Raw genomic sequence first — 19421 nt, 5'->3', positions numbered from 1 at the left:
ACCCCCCCCCCCCCCCAGCCTCCCCAATTCCATCACCGATTCACCCCCACAGCCTCACAACCTCAAGCACTCCGAACCCCATAACGCCGACCTGCAACGCGCCCATCGATGGCACGAACCTCATCATAGCCGCGCTCTCGGTCTCGGTATCGTTGTCAGAGCCTGAATACCTTCCTTTGGGCTTTTTGGGCTTTTTAGGCTTTTTAGGCTTTTTGGGCTTTTTGTCTTTTTTCTTCTTGTTGTTGTTGTTGGAGCGAGCGGCGAGGTGCGAGTGCGCGTCGGTGTAGGTGTGGGCGGCGCGGGCGGTGAGTGCTTCGTTGCACTGTTCGATTGATGCGTCGGTGAAGGGAGAGGAGGGGGTTGCTGTTGCGAGAGTGGCGAGGAGGAGGGTTGGTATTATGAATTTCATCTTTGATAAGATGTATTTTTTTGTTGTTGGTGTTGGTCTTTGACGAAGAGAGACTGAGGTGCAGGAGCGTTTTTACCCACGGGTGGGTGTTTTTATCAATGGTAATAAGGGCTTTTGACTAAAGTGCTTGGTATGAATGCTGTTGGTGGCTTCAACACCAACTGACTGGTGGGCTAGCGGAAGGAAATATTGAGGCGCACGATGTTATATAGTACTACTCATCCCACGATGCAAATTGCACGGCCCGTTTACTCAAGTCGAGCTGTTCACACCCTTTACAACACACCCCTTCTGCACTGCCTGATATTTCGTGATCGCCTTTGAATAACACAGCCTGTTTAAGGCCAACCGCGACACACATGGTATTATACTGGCGGTCTGTAACTTGATAGCATTCAGACCAATCAGAGATAAGGTGACCCATCGCCGCAAGCCATGGAATTTAGGCTTACAGCTTAGCTTCCTTAGCGTGTCAGCTGAGTAGGTTAATGATCCTATGTCGGAGTGTTAAAAACATGCTTTGCCAAGCTTCTAGACTTGCAGTTCAGCTGAGAACTCACAGTAGTATTTCCTGTAAATGCTTAGTGTATCATCAATGAACCTTGCTGGAAAAAGAGTTGTGTGAGCCCTCCCTACGCACGGCCAATCCTCAGTGTGAAGCAAGATTGCCGAGATTGGAACTGTTGCAGACTGGATGGTAGACGGCAATGTTGTTCGCATTTACGAAATACTATCTTCGTCCAGCTACAAAGAGATTGTTGTTTAAAGATCGCTGGAACTTCAAATCAGACTGCGTATGGTGCTTAGTTGTGCCCTTCTGCATAATGAATAAGCCGGGTTTCATTACTGAGCACGGCCCTTACGACCGCGACGACCCATATGATACTGAGACCTTTTGCTTATCATCTGTATGCATTGGCACTCTGTCTCCGGAGGGGGATACACTAGAGAGACGGATTTGCTGGGTTCGGGCTCGCGATGATGGAGAAGTAACACCTCGCATTGCGGTAGGAAAGAGTTGTCGCGCCAAGGGTCGGATAGCTGGAATGCTGACCGATATGATTCCAAGACTGCACTCACTCACACTCAATATGAGACATGGTGCGCTCTCATCTACAGAAGTCAGTCAGCCATTTCTCTCTCGCTGTCAGTCTGACCAACTGTTTCTTGATCTGTGCTGGCGTGAATCTTTTAAGTGAAGACATCGAGAAACATCATTGGTGCTTTGGCAAACGCCAAGATGATATTCGTAATGAAAAAGGCCTTCTTACAAGTGATGTCTAAAGCATGGAGATTGTGCAGAAAGCCAATGCGAGTTACTCCTAATATGCACGCACTACTCATACTCAGTACATGTTGAGCTTGGAATCGTGGGACTGCATACCTTGCACCTCCTCCTAATAGCATACAAAGAATGATGCGTTGCTTTCGCGACATGTCCAATCTCCAAAAGTAAGGCAAAGGAAGTACACAAAGGGCAATATCAGTAATTACGTTCACCGCCGAACTCGCGTACAAATAGGCGATATAGTCAATACATTTGCGTTCGACTGTGAAATCCCAAGCTCCATAGTATGGGAGACATTGAAAAAAAGTAACGAAGACGCCTACGCACAGAAGAGTCAGTGGTGATAGGGTGAGGTGGTGATTGATGCGCTTTACCTGTGATCCACAAGCCAACAACGGGAAACATGGTCACGTACATGCACGTGTGGAATTTTTGGTCCGGGACGAAACGAAAATAGGAGGATATAATCGCGAGTTTCGTCAACGCGATCGCACAGGCGTATAAAATTTGGCAAATGTAAAGATCCTGCTCCCTGTCAGTGTCATCGAGTCACATAGATACTCTCTTTACGAACTACTCAGTTTAAAGGAGAAAGGTTCACACACCAAGATAATACTCTTCAACTTCTCAAGGACGTCTAGTAGAGGAAGGACCCAAATATGTTGACCAAGCCCGTGAGTGGTTGCTGTTGCGGTGTTACTAATTATTACTCCACTTCAAAGGGACCCCCACTTACACACGATGCATGCCGCGGCCAGAGCTACCGTGAATAACGCGGCAAATATGATGAGAACTACGTTGTGTGAGCGAATAAATCGAAGCCTTGTTGTGTACATACCGTCATCAAAGAATATTTTGTGGACGTATTTGAGTCGTGCAACTATGCGTAAAGCAACAGTCACGAGTACAAGGACAATTATTATGGTACATGTTATCCTGACAAAGGGTACGTTGGAGGAATGGTCCTGGAAATTGAACTGGCTGATGTCGAACTCGTAATCACCAAAGAGCGAAGTGCCATTACCGAGCGGACTTGACATTGTGTGATGGCTCCAAACTGGCTCTGGTCGAAAATATAGGTATAGTCAAGGTGGATCCTACACTGATATCAGTGTGCCTACAAAGAGACCAGGCCGGGGCAAGCTCAGGGGAGTATTTGGTATAAAGGTACAGAGGTGTGTTATTTTGAGTCAGTGCGTAGGTAGTGGACGTCACATCTAGCTGGGTTCCTAGGTCGTTCGCGTATCATCAATAGCGGCATCCAGGGTTTAGTGTCCTCGATGTTCAACCAAAATGATCGACGACGAAAACAATGACTCGCATGTACGACCAATTATGTGATGGCGGAAGTGACTAGAGAATGGCCTCTGCAAGTTTCGAATGTGGGTATAACTCTAGTCCAGACGGCTAGATATATGCAAGCGCGGCATTGGAAAGTTAATTGTCCCTAGATTCCCCTGAGATGACCGACCCAGCAGTAGGTTCATAACGTAGAAGCCCGCAAGCCCGTCTGTTGGGCGAGTGATAACTGGGTTGCACAAATGAAGTTTCGCAAAGCTGCATCCGTCCAACCTCCGCTACTCAACAGCATCTATATTAAGATGTCGCAGGACAACGACAGCCTAGTAAGCTGGTTGTCATTTTCGCAACATGCTTGAAAACAAGACATCTTGCTTAGTAATAGGACATGTTTCCAGAAAACGTTCATCTGTTTTGTTTGTGCTGGATGGCAGCCACACCAGCTTTCACAGAAACACGGAGACCGCCGCAGGAGTCAATAAGCCGGTGCCCATAAGCGCCTCTGTTTCTTTAGTTAGTGCAAGTGATAGTTTCTGGTACGCCAGAGCTTGTCCATGCCGACGGTTCGTCGGAAACAACGGCGACTGACGATTGGCGACTGACGACTGCAAGGTTAGCCATGCATCTCAACGATGATTGAAACAAGAGAGCGACGGCGTTGGCGAGGTGAGATGTGAGGTATGTGTGTGGTGTATTTGTGTGGCTGGGGAAAGCCTCAGGACGAAAGCGGGAGGGTCAGCTTCCACTCGCTTTCCGGCCCCAAATTCAGGGCAAGCGTCCCGCCCAGCCGGCCTCTTTCATCTGTCAAATACCAACTGGTGCTCCGCGCTGAATACGTACAAATCCTCCCGATTACCAAATACAGGCACCACATACCAACTGCCCAGTATATGTATCGGCATTTGCCAGGTCCAAAGTAGAGTCGATCTTCACAACTTCTGTCGCGACTGATCACGCGGAGTTTCTATTCACTCGAGCATGACTCCAACACATGTACATACTTTGGCACCTCCAATTGCCGTGAAGCTGACGCGCGCCTCTTAGTATAAGTATTACTTGACAAACGTTGATCTGGACGTCATGGCCGATCCGCCTTCTCCGCAAGCATACCAAGAGCGAGCGAGCGAAAATAGCGCCGAGCCGTTGTCTGTTACGATACTCGCACTCGCAAACAGCAGAGGATCATCACGGCCTTATCTTTCCTGTCGCTGGCGAGTTACGTAGTAATAGCAGCAGTCTGGTCCCGACAACTCAGATGTGAACATCATCGCCCCCCATGCTCTATATCTGACGACTGGTTACTCGCTGCTGGTTGCTGCCCATTCTTGGCTTCCCTACCATCTCGCCGCGAAGCCCCGCCTGCCGCGTAACCCCTCAGTACTATCCCAGACTTTTGAGCTACCCATTCGGAACCACTGCGGTATGCTGCCGCATTCTCGCAGGTACTCTGGCTGAGTACTCGGGCGCCAAGATGGAGTGATTCGAAATCTTGCTGAGGAGAAGGGTGGCTATGTCCACGACAAGACGCGCTACAAGTGCCGAGTCCAATTGAGCGATGAGCGCCACGCCGATGCCTATGCTTGCGCGCCAGGATTACTAGGTACACTTCACCAGGCTGTACACCGCGCCCTGGGCGATACCGCCGTCAGTGTTCAGAAGTGGGGTAACTCCAAGGTGATCTTGTTTTTAAACAGGTCGATAAAGGTTGGGGCCCCCTTGACTACTAACCTTGATGCAAATGGCAAGATCGTCACATGACGGCACGTAGCAATCTCATACATTAATATACCCTCTATCTGCAGGATTAGGTTGTCCTCAACGCCTTCTCCATCTTACAGCCATAACCTCTGCCGCCATGGCTAATTTCGCGCACCGTGTCTCGTATGTGGTGAGAGACAAGGACGACGATGATGACGACCCGAAGCCAGGACCACCGCCACCCAAAGAAACAGAATCTCCTCAAGCCGTCTCTGCAGTTCCACCCACCGCGACCGAATCCCTGGCCAATACTGCTCCATCATCGACATCTGCAACATTGCCAACGCCACCAACACCAGGAGCACCAGAAGCACCAGGAGCATCAGGAACATCAGGAACATCAGGAACATCGGCAGCATCGGGAGCATCGGGAACATCGGCAGCATCGGGAACACCGGGATACTCAGAAGGATCGAGGTCATCAGGGGACAGTTTCGGCCCGGCAGAAAGTGCAGGAATCGGTGTCGGAGTCGCCCTTGCACTACTTTTCCTAGCCCTAGGAGCATGGTTCTTCATACGCCGCAGACGAAAGCGCAGATTGAGCAAAGCCTCGCTCGGCTCATCAACGCCTGATACCGAAGCCGGCTTCGCAAACAAAGAGTACGGCGCACCCAGCATACGAGAGATGGAAGCCGGAAGGCGAGCGTCCGAGCTGGCTGCCCATATGGGCCCAGTCGAAGTTCCAGGCGACCCAGAGTTCGTGGCCGAGCTAGAAGGCTCAGATGCCGCTATTGGGGCGGTCGCAGAGAAGAAAGATCGCGAGCGTCTCTTTGCTGATGCGCCGCTCGATGAACCAGGTGACCGTGATGAGTTTGGGTTCAGCAGGAATAACAGCAGGAGGAGCGATGTCAAGGGCGCCATCGATTTCAAAGGCTCCGACGTCAAGAAATTTGACTCCTAGGGGGAAAGGGACGTACCGCCGCTGAATCCCCTCATAATCCGTACGTAGATGGCGAACGGTTTACGAATATATATAACGAATTTGTCTTGTTTCCCTCTAGCTTTCTAGGTCCTCGAGAAAGCTTTCATTTTTTTCCAAGTCCAGAAGAAGGGTGGCGGGGAGGAAAACCGAGTTTGATACGGGCATTTCTGGAGATTCTTCTACTAGCTCAGCATACGTTACATGCCTCGTATTTACTTTCATGATTGAGAGATGGCTTTATCTGTCTTGGCCTTCATGGGGACACGCTTCAAGGCACGTGTCCGGCTGGAAAGTGGGTAGTTGCAGGTGGCGATATCGGCGAGGCGCCTCGCGAAGAGAGATCCCACGACGAGCGCAGCAGCGGAGACACATCGCCGCGAGTGGTTCCTGGCGGCGATACCATCAAGAGAGGTACACTCCACCGCGTCACTTCGTTATTCGGCTGTGCGGGATCAGCCTCGGATACCGTGTTCCAGTCTTTCCATTGCTTCAGCCTTTGCACGTACAGCTCTTCTGCTTCTTCCGGCGCATTCTGGGGTTTGCCAGCTCCATCTACTTCTTGCGGACGAGTATCGCCATGGAGTTCGGGTGTTTGTCCTGCGTCGAGCTCATGGATTATATGAGCGTCGGCTTCAACGGGTGGTGGAGGTGGTAACGTTGCTACTGGGAGGACGAGTGGGGGCGCATGCGGCCACCAAGTCTTCTCTTGTTGCGCTTCGACACCTCCTGCTTCTTGTGTCTGTTGTTGTAATCTCTGGGCAAGAATGCGGTTCCGTCGTCTGATGGCCAGGAAAGCGAGGATGGCGATGAGGACGACTGATACAGAGCACGCTATACCGATTGCAATGCCGCGCTTGATGCCAGGAAGCGCTGATTCGGCTTCCTCGAGCTTTTCCGCTCTATTTGACAGCGATTGCGTTGATTGTAGCGTATGCGATAGGATTGGGAGCGTGACCATTGTTCAGAGAGTGTTTGATTCGATGATTTGTAACAATAGTAGAGCAGGAACGAATGCGAGAAGCTGGAAGGAATATGATATGCATCTTTTGTTTAAGGCAGCTAGCTAATCGAAAGACTTGCCGTGAAACATCGGGCAGGTGGCTGCGGCGCAGCTGCGTGAATCTGGACAATATGCTGCAATCACGGCCCTTGTCGCTCAAACCATGTGGGAGGTGGCTTTGGCGGTTACAGCAGACATGGGGGCGGGAATGCGCTCGTCTGAGCCAACCAAATGTCCCCACACGAGGCAGTGCTGCATGCTTGGAACCCCAAATTATGCCTGCGCGACGGCGTTGCGACAATCTTCAGGTGGTTGGGAGTAAGAGAAACCATCCTTGTGCCAGAGGTAAAAGGCCGAAAGCTACCATGATGGGCGAGGCGGTGCAGTGGCTACGACATTGCCATGTGCGATGCGAATAGAATCATGTCCCAAGATTGTGACCAGGGCATCCAATATCGACCCCATATCACATTACCGCATCTCTCGGGCTAGGCGTTCTTCACCCACAAATCCCGAATTTGACATCACATCCCCGTCCTTTTGGGAGCCGCTGGGCCCACAGTTATTTTGTTTTCCGTGCTTTCTTGATTATTAGCCTGTAGTGGGCCTGCAGATGTATCAGCCTCGCTGTTCGCCTACACCCAAACCATGCTCTAGTCCGCAGTGTGGAGCGATCATTATGTTATCCACCCGCCCCCGCCTGCACAAGCTATCGGGTAAAGCTCACCGCAAGCTTAGCGACAATGCGTCGCCGGTAGTTTGGAATGTGCTTAATGCTGTTATGTCGCTCTGGTATAAAGTGAGCATAGTCTCTATCGGAAAGGTTAGTGAGAGGCGGTCAATGAGATTCGACTTAAAGCTTGCTTGGATATACTGAAAAATGATTTTACTTCAATACAGTTGCTGTATGATCGTCGTTATTATCTAGTCGTCTCACAGCAGCACGTCAATAACCTTTCCCTTGGTGTACCGCTTCTCCACCGCCATACCAGAGAGTACCTATGCCACAGTGTAGTCCCTTCTCCTGTCCCAAATTGAACTCTCCTCCATCAGGAATCTTCCCATCGTTATGCTCCGGCCAAAACTCCTTCTGGAGCCAGTCATTGATCTCTTCAATTTTACTGACCAGAGCCTTGATCTTTTCCGGATCGGAGGCGCATTGTTCGTTCTCAAAGTCCTTGGAATAGATGAACCGGCCGATGGTAAGATGGCTTGAGGGCACGACATAGCGAGAATCGACATTTAAGCCTGCATCGCGGCATAGAGAAAACATATCTCGGCGGAGGTGGTGGTAGGTGAACTTGTCATCCTCTAGGGTGCGACCGTCATGCAGTCCTTCTCCGGCCGCCGGTACGAAGCTCAAAGCCAGCGCTGAAGCATCGTAACCAATCAAAGGCTTGATAAGACGCGCGCGGTGGGCATAAGTGTAGTCGGTCATGGCTGGGATCTTGTCTCGCACACTATCCACTAGCTTTTGGATCTCCGGGGCAGTCTTCGAGTGCGTCACTTCCAAAGCCGTGATATGGAGGTTGTCCCGCGGCATAAGCCAGAGGTCTTAGTACGTCAGCTTGTATATTCTCGTTAGTTGCTGGTTGTTACTTACTAGGCGCGACGGTGCGTAACTCTTGCTGCACTCGATGTATCAAGTCTTTGACGTTGTGCGTTGGCCGCCCCCAGAAAACGAAGCAGTTACGCGGATCCTCGAACCCAGGTTCGATAGTGGGATCGCACTTTCGCAAAAGAATCGGATCTATAGTGACGCCAGGGAAGTCTTCTTGAAGCATTTTGGCTTTTTGCTGAGAGTTTCTCGTGGTACGGTGTAGCTGGTACTTTTCTTGGATCCTTGCCTACGACAGCTGCTCAGCATGCTAATGATTCAACGTTGGGACCCTCTTACTGGATCGTCTTCACAGGCTGCAATCAATGCATCGTATGGATTGCTAAAAGCTGAAGTTGAGATACCGCTAAGGTCCTCGAAAGTGTTGGCCTGATTCGCCGGAGCTGATACGTTGCTGGACATGATGGTTCTCTCAACGATGTGATGTATTCGGGAAGCGGCGGTAGTAGTGGATCAATTGCAATCAGTAGCACTTGTACTTGTACTTGTACTTGTACCTGCTCAACTCCGGCCACACAAGATACGAGGTGTACAGTCTGAAGGGCGTGGAAAAAGGAACAAGCTAAGCAGGCTGCAGGTACTACTTGACTCGTCCATTGCCGTACCAATACCCTCCCCACCTAGGTAACCTATCAGCGTCATGAGGCTATGCCTACTTTAAACAGCCTGCTGCATGTTCTTGCTCTGGGCTTGCTAGCTTGGTAACAGACAATAATTTCAGCTCTATCACTGACCCACAATTGGTTTGAGTACGTACTTGTGTTGTAAGTCGGTGGTGCGGGGCAGTGACATGGCGGATCTCACCCACGTGCTTTCGCTCTCCAACCACGAACGCGTCGACGCGTACGTATACCGAACACTTCATCAACTTTTCTTCTTTTGTTTCTGAAAATACCCTCGCTAAGCATACCAATTGACTTAGCCGCGCATTTCCTGGCCATTATCCTATCTAATATTCACAATATAGCTCTCGAGAAGAAATGATACCACAATGAAATACCAATCTAACATATACTTTCTGCGGAAATCGGAGTGTTCAAACAAGCTTTTATTGAACGAAACTTTCGGTCTTAGATCATATCTAGAGACATAAAGGATTTTGTCTGCAGTTTTGCGACCATATTAGCAATCGCCAGCGTGCACTAACCGGTATTAAGCATCTTTTGCTCCAAGGCATGCCTCTCACCACACTCATATTCGCCGATGAAACTCAAAAAGATGTACGGAATCTAGCGAGAAATCCCATTTCCACTACTGTTATTGAAGGATCTATAATGTCGGCTCTAATCAATGATTCCAGAGCTTTTCTGTCGTGGGTTTGACTGCTCACCATACACGGTTTGCAAGAGATACTAAAGTTGCACAAGCCGAAATCATCATGCAGTCCAGTCTCGTACAGCGAAATCTACTGGAGCCAAATGCTAGTATTGCAACAGTATCATTTTCACTCCGACCTGCTTGCGCAGCGCTCAATTGAATTCCTTGCGAATGGATGATCCATCAGGAACTTGGAGAAATAATAACCATAACAGAGACGGAAAAGGCAATCGATGCGGAACTAGGCAAGAACAGAGCTGGAACGATATGTTCGTGGTGGTATATTCACCAATTTACCTTTTTTTTCGTGAGACTGTTACCACAGGGCAAGTTCAAAGCGAGTTCGATATGGACACATCTGAAACCTTACTCGAAAAAGCAATCGGTTCTTAGTAACGAAGCGTTCTAACCTGATGCATTCTTTTGAAGTCAGCATTGCTCTTTAGGAACAAATGTAACGTATGAGGTATTGAAATCCTGTTCAGAAAAAAGCCACAACAGCTATGCAGCACCTGAGTTAAGCTAAAGGTGATGATATCTGAATTTGAGGACTTGATGCTTGGTGAAATGGTGGTGGAGCCGGATTGTATGAGCGTGGATGAGATATGCGATGGATATTTGTGGTTTGTCATGGGCGATGTGGCGTTGACAATGGCACGTTAAGGGACTGAGGTCATTTCGGTGTCCGGTAGTTCTGCTTCTTTCATACGTACTAAATAGATGCTCGCATAAGAAGGTATCAAGCATGATTGAGCATGATAACTCCTAATTATCAACCGTCTTCCACATTTCACAGCTAAGACCCTTGGTTTGTTTTCTTGGTTGTCCTTCCTTCTTAACATGGTCACCAATTCCTGTCCCTTTCATAGCCTACATCTCCCTTCTTTCTCTTTCGGCAGAAAAGACAACTAAAGCACAAGATCACACTGTGGAACAGCCCTTTTTTCTTTGAATGGTACAAACGTTGGTCGCGAAGTGAATTTATTTTGAATAAACTTTGGTCTTTCGCAGATGATATCAAGGGAGGAAAAAAAAGGTAAATTCCGTCTGTTTCGCCAAACGCCTCGCCATATGCAACATCTCGTGTCGATTTCCTCACACCTTTTCGTGACTGCTTTTTAAATAACCCATCGGTAACTAGCATAACGACCTGCTGTCTCGGACTTTCGGATAATCTTGACAACAGCGCCTCTCCTAAGGCCCAGGTACTTTGCAACCGGGTCCGTGGACTGAATCCGGGGTAGTTGAGTCTGCTTCAAACGGTATCGTTGTAGCAGCTGTTGCTTCTCTTGATCGCTCAGCAGCACGTGCTTGGGTACAAGCTCGTGCTTTGTGATGTTGACCAGCAGGTCCTGCTCGACAAAGACCTCTACGCCGCCCTTGGGACCGTCGGTGATGCTCGTGGCGCCGCGGAGAAGTCGAATAGCCATACCGGTCATGGCCTTGACGGTGACCATGATTCCGGAGTGGAAGGAGCCGTTGACCAGATGTGCCATGTACTCGCGCAACTGCTTCATGCCCACGTTCTCGTCGGCATTGAACTCGACCCAGATGGTACCGATGCTGGGGGTGGGGTTGGGATTCTTCTTGGTCGGGGCGTCGGTGTACTTTGCGAGCATTTCCTCGGAGGGCTGGCAGGAAAAGTTGAGGCGCGAGCGGCTGCGAGCGGGTTAGTGCTGGCAAGAGGTGAGGGTGCTGCATGGTGCCTACTCGGGCTCGCCATCTTCGCGCGCATATCTCCGTGAGAACTCTTCGAGCGACATGGTCATGTCATCCTCAACCACCATGTAGCCCTTGAATCGAGTCAGCGCGCAGTCAGGCATTGCTCACGGCGCAACCTACCCGGTCGTTCATCATCTCCTTGGTGGTGCGCCAGACCCTCCAGAGGCGGATCAAGCTTGGGCTGTACCTTTCGCCGTCCATGTTTACAATATCTGGGGTCGGAAGAGGGGTTCGGATACGAATGTGGTGGGGAACGTCGGCGCGAGCGTGGTTGAGGTTGTGTCGCGTCAAAGAAATCTACAGAAGTTCCAAAGGTTCAGGCTTGGCGTGCATATGCGCTAGCAGCGCTAGCGCCGTTCTTGAGCTAACCCCACCAAGTGCGGCCATCTCGAGCACGAAAGCATGGCCTCGTCAAACGAAATCCCCAACCTCAAGACGCTTCTCGGCCAACGTCGCGGGGGGTCATCAAGAGGAAGAGGATCTGGAAGAGGCGGATTGGGACGTTCTAGCGAAGAGCGGGCACAGATCTTGGACAATGCCGTCAAGGGTACCGATCAAGATGCTGCGGGGAGCAGGGTGAGTTGTGTAGAGCTGGGATATCTCCACGACCCATATGCCAAACTGTTCGCAACACAGCCGGCTACCAGAAAGCTGCCGCTGCTGAACAGAGGAACCTACGTGCGCACGTCGGCCATCGACCTTCTCGTCACCAGATTCCTCGACACCAACCCTTCTGCGCCAAAGCAGATTGTTTCGCTCGGTGCTGGCACTGACACACGCTTCTTTCGTCTCCTCGACCGCTATCCGCAAGTGCGACTGATATATCACGAGATCGACTTTCCTACAAACACGTCTTCAAAGATTGCCGCCATACAAAGGCAACCACTGCTTCACAAGAAGCTACTGCATATGCCCTCCAACTCGGACTCGTACCATTCAGACAACTACAACATCCATGCCCTTGACTTACGCTGCCTGGCCAATCCAACAGATAAGGCACCTCTGCCTCAGATACCGAACCTGGACGCCAACATACCTACCCTGATTCTATCAGAGATGTGCTTGGTCTACCTGCAGCCTGCTACAGTACAGTCAATAATCTCGTCGCTGTTGATGCACTATTTGCAGCCCACGACGCCTGCTTCCCTTGTGCTCTACGAGCCGATTCTACCGCAAGACGCCTTTGGCCAAACCATGATCTCAAACCTTCGGAGTCGTAACATATACCTTCACACATTGATTGCGTACCCCAGACTCGAGGACCAGCGCGCACGTCTACAAGACTACGGGCTGAAGACTGGAGCAAAGGCAGCGGACACGCACACGATTTGGCGAAGATGGATCGATGATGAAGAGAAAGAGCGCATCGCTGGTCTAGAGTTTCTCGACGAGCTGGAAGAACTTGAACTGCTGTTACAGCACTACTGCATTGCATGGGGTTGGAGAGACGGCCAGGAAGATGTCTTCTCCAAGGCATGGGAAGACATCAAAGAGTAGATTTTGTAGTTTTTATGAATTTGTACAACTATGGATACTAGTTCCGATGGTCAATCGTAATTATGCACTACCCTGCGTTACATCCAAGTTTGTGATGCGGTGGTTGTAGAGTAAACACCAGCACGTGCGCGCGCGACAGAGGACCTTACACGCTAAGCCCTGTCCGACGGCTGTGCTTGGAACCCTCTCGTCCAACGTTGCGACAACAAGGACTGCACACCACCCACTCTTTCTAAATCCCGTGTCAGCCTGGTAGTGAAGGGACCGTACCCAAATACATGCCATGGCCTAATCCCGACCGTTGATTTCACATCTCTACTAACTTAGCTTCACCCACCTTAATTCCAGTACAACAAACAAACAACGGTCATTTCCACCATGGCTGTACGCAACACGAACCAGCCATCCTTCAACTTCCTCACCGGCGAAGAGGAGCCTGCGCCTGCGCCTGCGCCAGTAGTTGCGAAACGAGAACCTCTACGCGAAACCTTCCGAACTACATTGAGAGCCTCACAGAATGCGCCACACACGGTTGTACCCTCCGATCCTATCAATGAAGACCTCCGCGCGCAGCTCAATACGCTGCGATATGAGCTCGAGACGGCGAAGCAGGAAAAGGAGATGATGAAGTTAGAGCACGCACAAGAGCTGCGAGACGCCCAGAACCGCGCCGACACCGACTTTCGAAAGGCCCAGCAAGTTGAGGCTTCGAGCACTCAAACGGCCAAGAAATACGAGGCGCTTTCAAAGGAAATGGCCGAACTTCAGACACGCACTGCAAACGAACGACTAGCATTGGAGAGGCGATTACGAGAGAGTCAAGAAAGAGCGCAATCGATACAAGAAGAGTTTGACGAAGTCAAAGAGGAATTGTCGACTTCGCAACGCCAGAATGACCACAGATACAACACTCTACAGACCGAACACAAGAAACTCAAGGAAAGCATGGAAGAGGTGCAGGCAGACTTACAATCCAAAGTCAACGCGCTGCAGAATACCCAACGAGCGCTCGCGGAAAAGGAAGAGGAGGTTGGACAGAAGGAGGCCGAAATCCTGCGCCTCAAGGCTATTACAGGGGACGCAGAGACGCTTGCAGTGATCAAAAGGGAGCTCTCCGATCAGGTTGCACATATTAAGAAGCTTGAAACCTTGACCAGGGAGCAGAATGCCGAGCTGAGGCAATACCGGAAACAGCACAAGGCTATCGAAGTCGTAGAGGAGGAGAAGAGATCACTACAAAATAAACTGCGTATGATGGACGACCTACAGCGGCAATTGGGTGAGGCGGAATTGCGGAGACAGGTCCTTGAGGAAGAGCGAGACTCTTGGACTTCGTACTTGGAGGCTGAAGCCGAGACACACGGCGAGGTACTCTTCGAAACACCACAAGACCTTGCGCGGGCTTTCATTCAAGAGCGGATAGAGAGAACTGACCTTCTCAACCGGTTGGGCGAAATCAAGCCAGAACTTTCGGTCAGAGAAGCAACCATTCAAGCACTTGAGGAAGAAAAAGCCCAGCTACAAGCAGAGATCCAGCAGCTTAAAACAGTCGGAAGTACAAGTGCAGCGAACAGCGCCGATGCAAAGGCTCGAGCACGTCTAGAGCGACAAAAGGCCCTGGCAACCAAGGAGGTTGAGTTTCTGCGTGCTCAAGTAAAGGCCTTTGATGATGAAGAACGCGAAATGCAGCCTGACACATATGACCAAGCAAAGTCTGAGCGGATAAAAGAGCTCGAAGATCTCGTAGATCAGTACCGCAAAGAAGTCGAGACTCTACAAAAGGAGTTTAACAGTCTCGAGAAGCCCGTGTCCGCAGCAGCAGGCCAAAAGCGCTCCCTGGAGACAGACGAGAACGAGGAACGCGTCGGCGAACTACGACGAAAGAACCGAGAACTACAAGACGACTTCCACGCACTACAAAAGAAGATGAAGATCGTCGAGTCCGAATACACAGCCCAACACACCCAACTTAAAAAGCTCAAAGAATCCTCCCGCACCCGCGTCCTAGAACTAAAATCCAACCCCACCGCCGACGCCGAAGCCCTCAAACTAAGCACCGTGCGTACCCTCCGCGAAGCAAACGCCCAACTCCTCGACCAACTCGAAAACGGCAAACAAGCTCCCTCAACCGTGCCCCTCGCCACGCTCGACGCCGCCCGCGACGAGCTCGAAGAACTCAAAGCGCAACTCGCCTCGTCGTCCAAGAAAATCGTCCGCCTCAAGCAAATCTGGACCGCTAAATCCCTCGAGTTCCGCGAGGCCGTGGCATCCATCTTGGGCTGGAAACTCGACTTTATGCCCAACGGGCGCGTCAAAGTTACCAGCATGTTCAAGCCTGCGGATGAGGAAGGGGAAAACAGTATTGTGTTTGATGGCGAGAATGGGACCATGAAGGTGAGTGGTGGGGAGCAAAGCGTTTTTGCGGGTGAGATTCGCGATCAGATTGTTTATTGGGTCGAGGGTAGGAAGGAGATTCCATGTTTTCTTAGTGCGTTGACGCTCGAGTTTTGGGAGCGGGGGCCGGGGGGACAGACGATGCATGGGTGATTTCGTTTCGTGATTGTTGTCGGGTTTTCCTCTGGTGGAATAGGGAGATTATATTGAATGATATCCATGTTTACTTTCTCTTTCTTCTTCCTCTTATCTTTGATTCTACACGACCACTTTTTTTTCTTTTACAGATATGGGGTTCTTCTTCTAGGACATATAATCATACCATTCCCAACCTTCTCATTTCCCGCTCTACGTTCTGGTTCACTAGCGCACTCGTGCCTGAGTCTCTTGCTTCTCTCGCCCTATATGCTTGCCCCCGTCCCTGTCCTATCATCCCACGATCACGGCCTTGGTCCCCCTTCCACCACGAAAACCAGCCCATGACCCAGCACCATACGAAAAACGTCACGGCTAGGAAGTCGAAGCAGAGTAGCGCTGCGGTGCTGGGGGTGATCCACATGGGCTTTGCGACTTCGGATTGAGACGGAGGCGTGGTGTGTGAATGCGACTCCTGCTCATCACCCCCGTTGTCTTCTTTCTCATGTGCGACTGTGCCCGTTGGGGCAGATGTGGTAGTACCCGTTGGTATATTCAAAGTCGGAGAATCTGAAGGCTGATATCTCTCCTTACTCAGGTATGCGTTCATTGTTACTGTATGTGTAGCGGTGAGCGCTGGGATACTCATGTTCGGGTATGCGATCGTAGATATATAGCGTGTTGAAGTAAGATGCGTGGTTGGCGCGAAGTCGAAGGCTGATATAACGAGCGTGGATGTAGTGGTTACTGTAACATTGGTAATGTCATGCGCGAGTACCGGGGTGGCTGCGTAAAGAATGGAAAGCGAGAACCCAAGGAGCGTGGAGATGGTGGTCATGACGAGCTACAGTGTTTGTGGTACAGGTCTTCTTTGTGTCGATTTGCTCAGGTGTTGTTTGGAAACGAATGGAATGCTACGATTTGCAGCGAAAGACAGATGAACAATTACGAAAAAGACAGGCAATGGGGTAACGAGAGAATTAAAGACGACGCAAAAGAAGATTGCTCTTGTACATAGAAATGTCGAGTGAATGAGCGGACAATACACGTGATTCGCTCAATAGATGTTGAATTATAGCGAGAGGGGTGGCTTGGTGAAGGCGGAAAGCAAGCCACTGTTCTAGTAGTCAGTGAAAAGAATAAAGCCTCTCATATTTACACATTTACACAAATCCTTTTGCCTTCATCTCAGGAAACAAAACGCCAGAAAATCCCGCCAAAGCGTGCGCACATGTTCTCGTCATGTCATGTCTCATCATTGGGCCTTGTCCCATGGCAGTGCGAATGTAGACACCCAGTCCGCGACCTCCTTCTTGAGCTCAAGAATTTCGGTAATGTCTTCACCTTCACCAACGTATTCCTTGAAAGCCGCGACACTAGTAGGGTTCTTGCGTCCACTCTCTTCGGCCTTCTTCTTGGCTTCTTTGTCTAGCTTTTGGGTAATGCCGACTGCACGATGCACAACGTCAGCTACGCGCTTAAAGTCGGAGGCTTGGAAGCCACGGGTGGTCATGGCCGGTGTACCAAGACGCAGGCCACCAGGTTTCATGGCTGATTTGTCACCAGGAACAGTGTTCTTGTTAGATGCGACGCCAACAAGCTCAAGGATGCGCTCTACACGTGCGCCGTCAACGCCGCGATCCTTGAGATCGACAAGGACAAGATGGTTGTCAGTGCCACCAGAGACGATGTTGTAGCCCAGACCGCCGTTTTCCTTTGAGTCGCCAAGCCGTTGTGCGAGAGCCTGTGCGTTCTCCAGTACTTGCAGCTGGTAGTCTTTAAACTCCGGGGTTGAGGCCTGTTGCAGGGCTACGGCAAGAGCAGTGATTGTGTGGTTATGGGGACCTCCCTGGTGACCTGGGAACACTGATGCGTTGATGGGGCCTTCGAGATCATATAGTTCCTCTTTTCCTTTCTTGTCAACCTTCCTTACACCCTTGCGGTAGAAGATCATGGCACCTCGCGGGCCTCGCAGAGACTTGTGGGTTGTGGTGGTGACGATATCGGAATGAGGGAACGGAGAGGGAATAACGCCAGCAGCAACAAGACCTGAAATGTGAGCCATATCTGAGAGTAGGTAGGCACCGACATCGTCTGCCAACTTGCGCATGCGCTCGTATTCGATCAATCGACTGTATGCCGATGTGCCAGCAACAATAACCTTGGGTCTGTATAGATGGGCCAATTCAGCCATTTTTTCGTAGTCGATAATGCCCGTCTTCTCGTTTAGTCTGTATGGGAGGGTTTCGTAGTACTTGGAAACGGCAGAAATCTTCTTGGTAGGGGTTTGGTAGCCATGTGACAAGTGGCCGCCATGTGGCAGGTCGAGACTGAGGATACGGTCGTGTGTATTTAGGACAGCTGAGTAGGCATAGAGATTCGCGGGAGATCCGGAGAGAGCTGGTGCAGGAATGTCAGCTATTATGTGGTTGTTACTATGATCGCGACTGACTCACCCTGGACATTGACACCCCACTCGGCAGGGTTCAGACCAAAGGTCTTCAGGGCCCTCTCCTGGCATAAGCGCTCTGCCTCGTCAATGTGCTCGTTTCCTCCGTAGTATCGCGCGCCTGGGTATCCTTCCGAGTATTTGTCTGTGCCGAGATGTAAGCTTAGCGTGGTGCGGGGGCGGCATATAACTTACTCTGCATGACACTGCCGAGAGCATCGAGAACTGCTTGCGAGGTAAAGTTCTCTGAGGGAATGAGGTTGATAAAGTGCTTTTGGCGGTTCTTCTCCTGTAGTGGTGGTATTGTAAGCATGGGAATTCTGGCTCCATGTGCTAGATATAATAACTAACCCTGTTGATAATTTCGTAGACTGTAGGGTCTGCCTGTTCAAGGTCTTGCGAGAGGATCTAGTTCTTGTTAGTAAGCTCTTTATCTCAAAGTTGTGTACTGTAGAAGGCACCTTTTGCTGGGCATCCAAAGTGGTAGCGTAGCCCCGCCATTGTCGCAATGATGCTCGAGGGGCGATTGAAGGCGGGAAACGAGAGGTGAGCTGGCGCAGAGGCGCTCTGCAAATCGGCCTGAGGGACGCCATAGGTATTGGACTGTGTAGGGCTCGAGGAGCGTGGCGCGCAAGTTTATAAAGACTGGCTCGATGCAGCCGGACTCGTAGTCTCGAAGCGGCAACCAAACGATGAGCTCCGCTTAATGACGGAGCGAGAGCGGCGCTGTATGGTCGGGGTGGGGGGCACGTCGGCGCCGATAAATCGTTTCTCCGGCGGGAAATATTTGCAGTTCGGTCGCGCATCTCTCCGCCTCTCTTTTTCTCTTCACGTAACTAAACCCGAGATGATATGAATGCTTTGCTTCAGTCGCATCCTCACTTGACCGGCGCAAGCTGGTCGATGTGGGAGCTGCTGACACGCCCCGGCACCCACCACCTAGGGGGACGAAATTCGATATGATCGGCCTACGTTGCGTAGATGCGTCGTGGCATTCATTGCCCAAGCCCGAAGCACTTTGGAATACGGTGTTTTCGACTTGTTGCTATGGTCCTGATGTTGCGATATGTACTCGTATGTAGCATACCAAATTCAATCCTGTTATTTCACTCTGCTATCTTCCCATGTCTCTCTGTGTCCTCTGCATATCTATCTGTCTGTCTCTTTCTCTATCTCACCGTGGCCCACGTGACCGTCCATCTCGCCATCCAGGTCCACCACAGCGAAGAACCATGGATAGACGGTATCGTGTTGCATATATTCAAGAGTCCCAGGCAACCCAGTACACAATAAAACCGTGCTATTTCCCTACCATGTGGTCGAAATGGGTTGTAATTCATGTAGTCAGCAGCATCATTCACTCGCGTCTTTCTAGCGATTTTTTTGCTCGCGAACGTCACTCTAGCATATTGCGAAGCTGATCCGTATAAAAATAGAAATAACTATACTATCGTGGTGGTGTTATGAAGCTCTGAAATTGCCAACTTTATGGCGTGTCATAGATTCTGGTTAGGTGGTGGTCCGTGGAAAGAGTCGCTTTTCTTGTCCACTCGGTGTTTCCCCTTGCTGTGTCCACAACAACAACAATAACATCCGCCGAAGTCCGCCGTTTT

At 50.5% G+C, this 19421-nt stretch overlaps 11 protein-coding genes across 11 annotated transcripts; 4 read left to right on the top strand and 7 right to left on the bottom strand.

Annotated features, from left to right (window-relative positions):
- Positions 1–24: 24 nt before the first annotated feature.
- COCSADRAFT_35125 (uncharacterized protein) lies at positions 25–684 on the bottom strand. Its single transcript, XM_007699392.1, has one exon. The coding sequence runs from the start codon at positions 407–409 to the stop codon at positions 41–43; it is 369 nt and encodes a 122-aa protein (XP_007697582.1). The 5' UTR covers positions 410–684; the 3' UTR covers positions 25–40.
- Positions 685–1268: 584 nt separating this feature from the next.
- On the bottom strand, positions 1269–2737 carry COCSADRAFT_85047 (uncharacterized protein; the record flags this gene model as incomplete). Its single annotated transcript, XM_007699872.1, has 7 exons — positions 1269–1522; positions 1681–1745; positions 1794–2016; positions 2072–2222; positions 2303–2382; positions 2434–2490; positions 2536–2737. The coding sequence occupies 7 exons, from the start codon at positions 2735–2737 to the stop codon at positions 1269–1271; spliced, it is 1032 nt and encodes a 343-aa protein (XP_007698062.1).
- A 2114-nt stretch (positions 2738–4851) lies between these two features.
- On the top strand, positions 4852–5655 carry COCSADRAFT_24705 (uncharacterized protein; the record flags this gene model as incomplete). Its single annotated transcript, XM_007699260.1, has 1 exon — positions 4852–5655. The coding sequence occupies one exon, from the start codon at positions 4852–4854 to the stop codon at positions 5653–5655; it is 804 nt and encodes a 267-aa protein (XP_007697450.1).
- A 145-nt stretch (positions 5656–5800) lies between these two features.
- Positions 5801–6877, bottom strand: COCSADRAFT_300295 (uncharacterized protein). The gene has a single exon (XM_007699871.1). It carries the CDS (start codon positions 6632–6634, stop codon positions 5945–5947), a length of 690 nt encoding a protein of 229 aa, XP_007698061.1. The 5' UTR covers positions 6635–6877; the 3' UTR covers positions 5801–5944.
- A 656-nt stretch (positions 6878–7533) lies between these two features.
- On the bottom strand, positions 7534–8840 carry COCSADRAFT_113234 (uncharacterized protein). The gene is made up of 3 exons (XM_007699870.1): positions 8574–8840; positions 8280–8523; positions 7534–8230 (listed from the first exon to the last, which is right to left on the bottom strand). Exons 1-3 carry the CDS (start codon positions 8694–8696, stop codon positions 7623–7625), a joined length of 975 nt encoding a protein of 324 aa, XP_007698060.1. The 5' UTR covers positions 8697–8840; the 3' UTR covers positions 7534–7622.
- A 1453-nt stretch (positions 8841–10293) lies between these two features.
- COCSADRAFT_35119 (uncharacterized protein) lies at positions 10294–11604 on the bottom strand. The gene is made up of 3 exons (XM_007699391.1): positions 11454–11604; positions 11322–11404; positions 10294–11270 (listed from the first exon to the last, which is right to left on the bottom strand). The coding sequence occupies exons 1-3, from the start codon at positions 11532–11534 to the stop codon at positions 10730–10732; spliced, it is 705 nt and encodes a 234-aa protein (XP_007697581.1). The 5' UTR covers positions 11535–11604; the 3' UTR covers positions 10294–10729.
- COCSADRAFT_179854 (uncharacterized protein) lies at positions 11575–12903 on the top strand (the record flags this gene model as incomplete). The annotated part of the gene is made up of 2 exons (XM_007699869.1): positions 11575–11619; positions 11712–12903. 2 exons carry the CDS (start codon positions 11575–11577, stop codon positions 12828–12830), a joined length of 1164 nt encoding a protein of 387 aa, XP_007698059.1. The 3' UTR covers positions 12831–12903.
- A 142-nt stretch (positions 12904–13045) lies between these two features.
- COCSADRAFT_35118 (uncharacterized protein) lies at positions 13046–15552 on the top strand. Its single transcript, XM_007699390.1, has one exon. It carries the CDS (start codon positions 13209–13211, stop codon positions 15375–15377), a length of 2169 nt encoding a protein of 722 aa, XP_007697580.1. The 5' UTR covers positions 13046–13208; the 3' UTR covers positions 15378–15552.
- COCSADRAFT_24699 (uncharacterized protein) lies at positions 15541–15969 on the bottom strand (the record flags this gene model as incomplete). The annotated part of the gene is made up of 1 exon (XM_007699259.1): positions 15541–15969. One exon carries the CDS (start codon positions 15967–15969, stop codon positions 15541–15543), a length of 429 nt encoding a protein of 142 aa, XP_007697449.1.
- A 413-nt stretch (positions 15970–16382) lies between these two features.
- On the bottom strand, positions 16383–18433 carry COCSADRAFT_35117 (uncharacterized protein). Its single transcript, XM_007699389.1, has 5 exons — positions 18270–18433; positions 18160–18216; positions 18004–18097; positions 17816–17953; positions 16383–17759 (listed from the first exon to the last, which is right to left on the bottom strand). The coding sequence occupies exons 1-5, from the start codon at positions 18399–18401 to the stop codon at positions 16615–16617; spliced, it is 1566 nt and encodes a 521-aa protein (XP_007697579.1). The 5' UTR covers positions 18402–18433; the 3' UTR covers positions 16383–16614.
- Positions 18434–18626: 193 nt separating this feature from the next.
- COCSADRAFT_300227 (uncharacterized protein) lies at positions 18627–19204 on the top strand. The gene has a single exon (XM_007699868.1). The coding sequence runs from the start codon at positions 18790–18792 to the stop codon at positions 19099–19101; it is 312 nt and encodes a 103-aa protein (XP_007698058.1). The 5' UTR covers positions 18627–18789; the 3' UTR covers positions 19102–19204.
- Positions 19205–19421: the final 217 nt, after the last annotated feature.

This window comes from Bipolaris sorokiniana, assembly GCF_000338995.1.
Source record: "Bipolaris sorokiniana ND90Pr unplaced genomic scaffold COCSAscaffold_4, whole genome shotgun sequence".
Lineage (NCBI taxonomy): Eukaryota > Fungi > Ascomycota > Dothideomycetes > Pleosporales > Pleosporaceae > Bipolaris > Bipolaris sorokiniana.
The sequence above is the reverse complement of the archived record's forward strand: the minus strand, read 5'-3'. Positions and strand labels throughout refer to the sequence as shown.

Bases quoted from the DNA above. Each gene is read 5' to 3' on its own strand.
- COCSADRAFT_113234 (XM_007699870.1), bottom strand. From the start codon at position 8,696: ATGTCCAGCAACGTATCAGCTCCGGCGAATCAGGCCAACACTTTCGAG. The intron at 8,524-8,573 runs GTAAGAGGGTCC...CAGCTGTCGTAG, and splicing joins CAGCCTGTGAAGACGATCCA to GCAAGGATCCAAGAAAAGTA. The intron at 8,231-8,279 runs GTAAGTAACAAC...TGACGTACTAAG, and splicing joins GTTACGCACCGTCGCGCCTA to ACCTCTGGCTTATGCCGCGG.
- COCSADRAFT_35117 (XM_007699389.1), bottom strand. From the start codon at position 18,401: ATGGCGTCCCTCAGGCCGATTTGCAGAGCGCCTCTGCGCCAGCTCACC. The intron at 18,217-18,269 runs GTGCCTTCTACA...AACAAGAACTAG, and splicing joins CTTTGGATGCCCAGCAAAAG to ATCCTCTCGCAAGACCTTGA. The intron at 18,098-18,159 runs GTTAGTTATTAT...CCACCACTACAG, and splicing joins TCTACGAAATTATCAACAGG to GAGAAGAACCGCCAAAAGCA.
- COCSADRAFT_300295 (XM_007699871.1), bottom strand. From the start codon at position 6,634: ATGGTCACGCTCCCAATCCTATCGCATACGCTACAATCAACGCAATCG.
- COCSADRAFT_35118 (XM_007699390.1), top strand. From the start codon at position 13,209: ATGGCTGTACGCAACACGAACCAGCCATCCTTCAACTTCCTCACCGGC.
- COCSADRAFT_35119 (XM_007699391.1), bottom strand. From the start codon at position 11,534: ATGGACGGCGAAAGGTACAGCCCAAGCTTGATCCGCCTCTGGAGGGTC. The intron at 11,405-11,453 runs GTAGGTTGCGCC...ACTCGATTCAAG, and splicing joins AGGAGATGATGAACGACCGG to GGCTACATGGTGGTTGAGGA. The intron at 11,271-11,321 runs GTAGGCACCATG...ACCCGCTCGCAG, and splicing joins CGCGAAGATGGCGAGCCCGA to CCGCTCGCGCCTCAACTTTT.
- COCSADRAFT_35125 (XM_007699392.1), bottom strand. From the start codon at position 409: ATGAAATTCATAATACCAACCCTCCTCCTCGCCACTCTCGCAACAGCA.
- COCSADRAFT_300227 (XM_007699868.1), top strand. From the start codon at position 18,790: ATGCGTCGTGGCATTCATTGCCCAAGCCCGAAGCACTTTGGAATACGG.